Source organism: Octopus bimaculoides, chromosome 27 (genome assembly GCF_001194135.2).
Source record: "Octopus bimaculoides isolate UCB-OBI-ISO-001 chromosome 27, ASM119413v2, whole genome shotgun sequence".
Lineage (NCBI taxonomy): Eukaryota > Metazoa > Mollusca > Cephalopoda > Octopoda > Octopodidae > Octopus > Octopus bimaculoides.
In genome coordinates, this window is record NC_069007.1 from 16,755,964 (window position 1) to 16,759,445 (window position 3,482).

Consider the following 3,482-nt stretch of genomic DNA (forward strand, 5'->3'; position numbering starts at 1 on the left):
CTAGACACCTACAAAACCAGGAAAAATAGCAACATAAAACATAACAGCCAACCGGCAAATAGAATAAATCTCACCCCTAATGACGCGCCTTCATAAAACACGGACAGCGGTGAGGTTAATTTAGATATCTGAAGGACATAGTTGGCTCTCTAATGCTGGGGCCTTGAACACAGCCTATATACTCTTTGGAGCTGTGCTCTGCAACCAGTGTGCCATGAAACAATGTTAGGTGTATCGTAGTGTAACCTGAATATAATTTTTTTCCCTATACTTGTACTGCCGAATTTTGAAAAGAATATAAGTGTACTGCAAGTGAAAAAAGGTTGCAGAGAACTGCTTTCAAGTGTATAGTTTTTGAGGACCCTCTAGTCTTCTTAGATGACAATACCATGTACATGAAAATTCGATGACTGGCACCCCTGCCAACGTCATCTCCTTCATTGGACACAAAACTCGGCTTGTTGGGGCAAGCGAAAGCGAAATTGTGATGGCACCTGTGCCCAGCACCGCCTTTCTGGCACTTGTGCCCGTGGCATGTGTAAAGACTTTCGAGCGAGATCGTTGCCAATGTCGCTGGACTGGCTCTTGTGCAGGTGGCACGTAAAATACACCAATTTGAGCGTGGCCGTTGCCAGTACCGCCTGACTGGCCTTCGTGCCGGTGGCACCTAAAAGCACCCACTACACTCTCTGAGTGGTTGGAGTTAGAAAGGGCATCCAGCTGTAGAAACTCTGCTAAATCAGACTGGAGCCTGGTGTAGCCATCTGGTTCACTAGTCCTCAGTCAAATCGTCCAACCCATGCTAGCATGGAAAGCGGACGTTAAACGATGATGATGATGATGATGCAGTAATTAAAAAAAAAAACAGAAAGAAAGAAAGAAAAAGAGACGTACCTGAGCTAGTTGTCTTTGCATGTTGTTCCAAGGGTTTATAATAAAATTGTCGGAAGTGGTTCACAAGTTCGTCAAACCTAGTTCTCCTTAATTTACAAAAATTCATCTGGAAACAATTTGAAAAGATGACAAAAGAGAAAAATTAACAAAATGGCTCTATTCATTATCAATTTCTGGCATACTCACTCAAACATGAATATCTGATTGGTGTTGTTTTTTTCCTCATTGGAGAACATCACCTTCCTTAACCCTTTGCCTGTCTTGTGTATCAGATATTATACACAGAACGTATGATCCATGTATCATATATGATAAACATTCCCAATTTCTTTTTCAACCACCAGAGTAACTTGGGACTCATGAAAGGAAAGCTTTATATTACTCAGAACTTATGAAACAAGGACTAACTTAAAATCTGTAAACAAACATGGACATTTAGGACAAACTTATGAAAATGTTTTGAACAGAAATATGGTCAACTCTAAGTTGACATAACCGAGCAAACCAAAAATCAAAACTGCTCTAGCTGTAACTGTCCCATTGTTTCAGATATAATATATCTAAGACTACAATAGTTTTATGTATCTGTTAAATAGATAATGATTTATGAGATACACACAGAACAGCGAAAATCCAAACAATGACACGTCTATTCAGTTTTAATACATTCTGGTAGATTTAAATGTGAATATATCTAAAGGTACAAGGTGGTGAGTGTAAAAGTGAACACAGACTGAAGAAAAGAGGGGGGGGTGAATAAGTTCCTAGGAGTGTGAGAGGAGGGTAATAGGTGGTTAGAGATAGGAAACTGAGGTTATAAGGGTGGAGGTGTGATCGATGGTAAATATCAGTATGGGAAAGAAGATAAAAACAATAGCTGGGCGAGAAAGAGATGATAAGTGGTAGGACAGGTTGGGTGGAGAGCAGCAATATAATAAACCTGTAGATAGATCAGAAAATCGGGAAATGATGTGCAGGGTGCGAGAGTGGGGGAAAGAGATGTACAAGGACAGAGATGGATGTCAGAGGTATGTAGTGGTGGCTCTAGTAAGGCGGGGACAAAGGTGGAAGGACAGTGAGACTGACAGGAAACATGAGGTATGGCAGTCCTAAGATGCAGTTCAGACAAGAGAGAGGGAAACTTAGAGGAGCAGAAAGAGATGGTCAGTGGAAAATAAAATGGGGAAAGGATGATAGTGAGAATGAGGGATGGATGTTAAAGGAACTGATTCTAGGGAGCCTCGTGGAGCTTCAGGTGTTTTCACTCAATAAACACTCACAACGCCCAGTCTGGGAATCGAAACCGCGATCCTATGACCGCGAGTCCGCTGCCCTAACCACTGGGCCATTGTGCCTCCACGTCTGTGTATAATAACATGGTAAATTCACTCTAAGAAAGCGTGTTTGTCATGCAGCAAAGGGAATAAAAAAAAAGTCTGCTTTAACAAAACGAAAGAAACAAAAGCATTTCTCTGAGTTCTGATCTACCATACTATTAGTTCCAAAGTTTGCGTCTTATTCCATACAACAGCACTCAAGTAGCCTTTAATTCTTCATTAGACCCAAACAGGAAATAAATAAATATAAATATACTTCCTTATTAACCTACCTTATTCATGGTTCTTGGAAGAGATTCTGCGTTTCTGAAAGAACTTGGCTAAAAAAGAAAAAAGAAAAAGAAAAATTGTTACCATTCAAGCAGGTAGTTCTATTGGAACTTACCATTCCTTGGAAGGACTGTATTAACCCCTTAGCTTTCAGATTATTCTGTCAAATGTAATGATTATTGATTCACACATTTTTGATTAATTAAACATTATCTCATAACTGAGATTTTGATGATGCGATTGTTTATTTTTAGAATGACATTGTAGGGTAGGCGTGAGAGGCCAGACCTTGCCAGTCTGAATATAAAACAAGTGGAATATTTGGGAGGTGGGGGGATGAACCCTGCTGTACTCATTCACAACAGCTTTCTCTCACTCTTTCTTCCTGTTTCTGTTGTGCCTGTAATTCAAAGGGTCAGCCTTGTCACACTCTGTGTCACGCTGAATCTCCCCGTTAAGAGTACACGTGTCTGTGGAGTGCTCAGCCACTTGCACGTTAATTTCACGAGCAGGCTGTTCCGTTGTTCAGATCAACTGGAGCCCTTGTTGTTGTAACCGGCGGAGTGCCACCTCATACATACACGCATTCATATGAGCCTGGGCCTAATATAGAAGACACTTCCAAGGTGTCACGCAAACCCAGAGCCATGTGACTGGATTCATTGCAACCACGTTTTGTGATTTAAAGATCAAAATAAGCATATTTCAAATAGTTTATAATTTCAAATGTAAAGAAGGCTGTGTGCTAAGTAGCTTGCTTACCAACCACATGGTTCCGGGTTCATTCCCACTGCGTGGCACCTTGGGCAAGTGTCTTCTACTATAGCCTCGGGCCGACCAAAGCCTTGTGAGTGGATTTGGTAGACGGAAACTGAAAGAAGCCCGTCGTATATATGTGTGTGTGTGTGTGTGTGTGTGCGTGTGTGTGTGTGCGTGTGTGTGTGTGTGTGTATATGTTTGTGTCTGTGTTCGTCCCCTACC

At 41.3% G+C, this 3,482-nt stretch overlaps 1 protein-coding gene across 2 annotated transcripts in view; it reads right to left on the reverse strand.

Moving 5' to 3' along the window:
• Nucleotides 1-3,482, reverse strand: part of LOC106877216 (cobalamin trafficking protein CblD) — a 46,209-nt gene that overhangs the window by 5,656 nt on the left and 37,071 nt on the right. For both annotated transcript variants that reach the window (XM_014926072.2, XM_014926073.2), the window contains exons 2-3: nucleotides 2,504-2,551; nucleotides 895-1,000 (exon numbers count right to left, since the gene is read on the reverse strand). In XM_014926072.2, coding sequence (XP_014781558.1) covers nucleotides 895-1,000; nucleotides 2,504-2,551 — 154 coding nt within the window. The remainder of the gene's footprint in view (nucleotides 1-894; nucleotides 1,001-2,503; nucleotides 2,552-3,482) is intronic.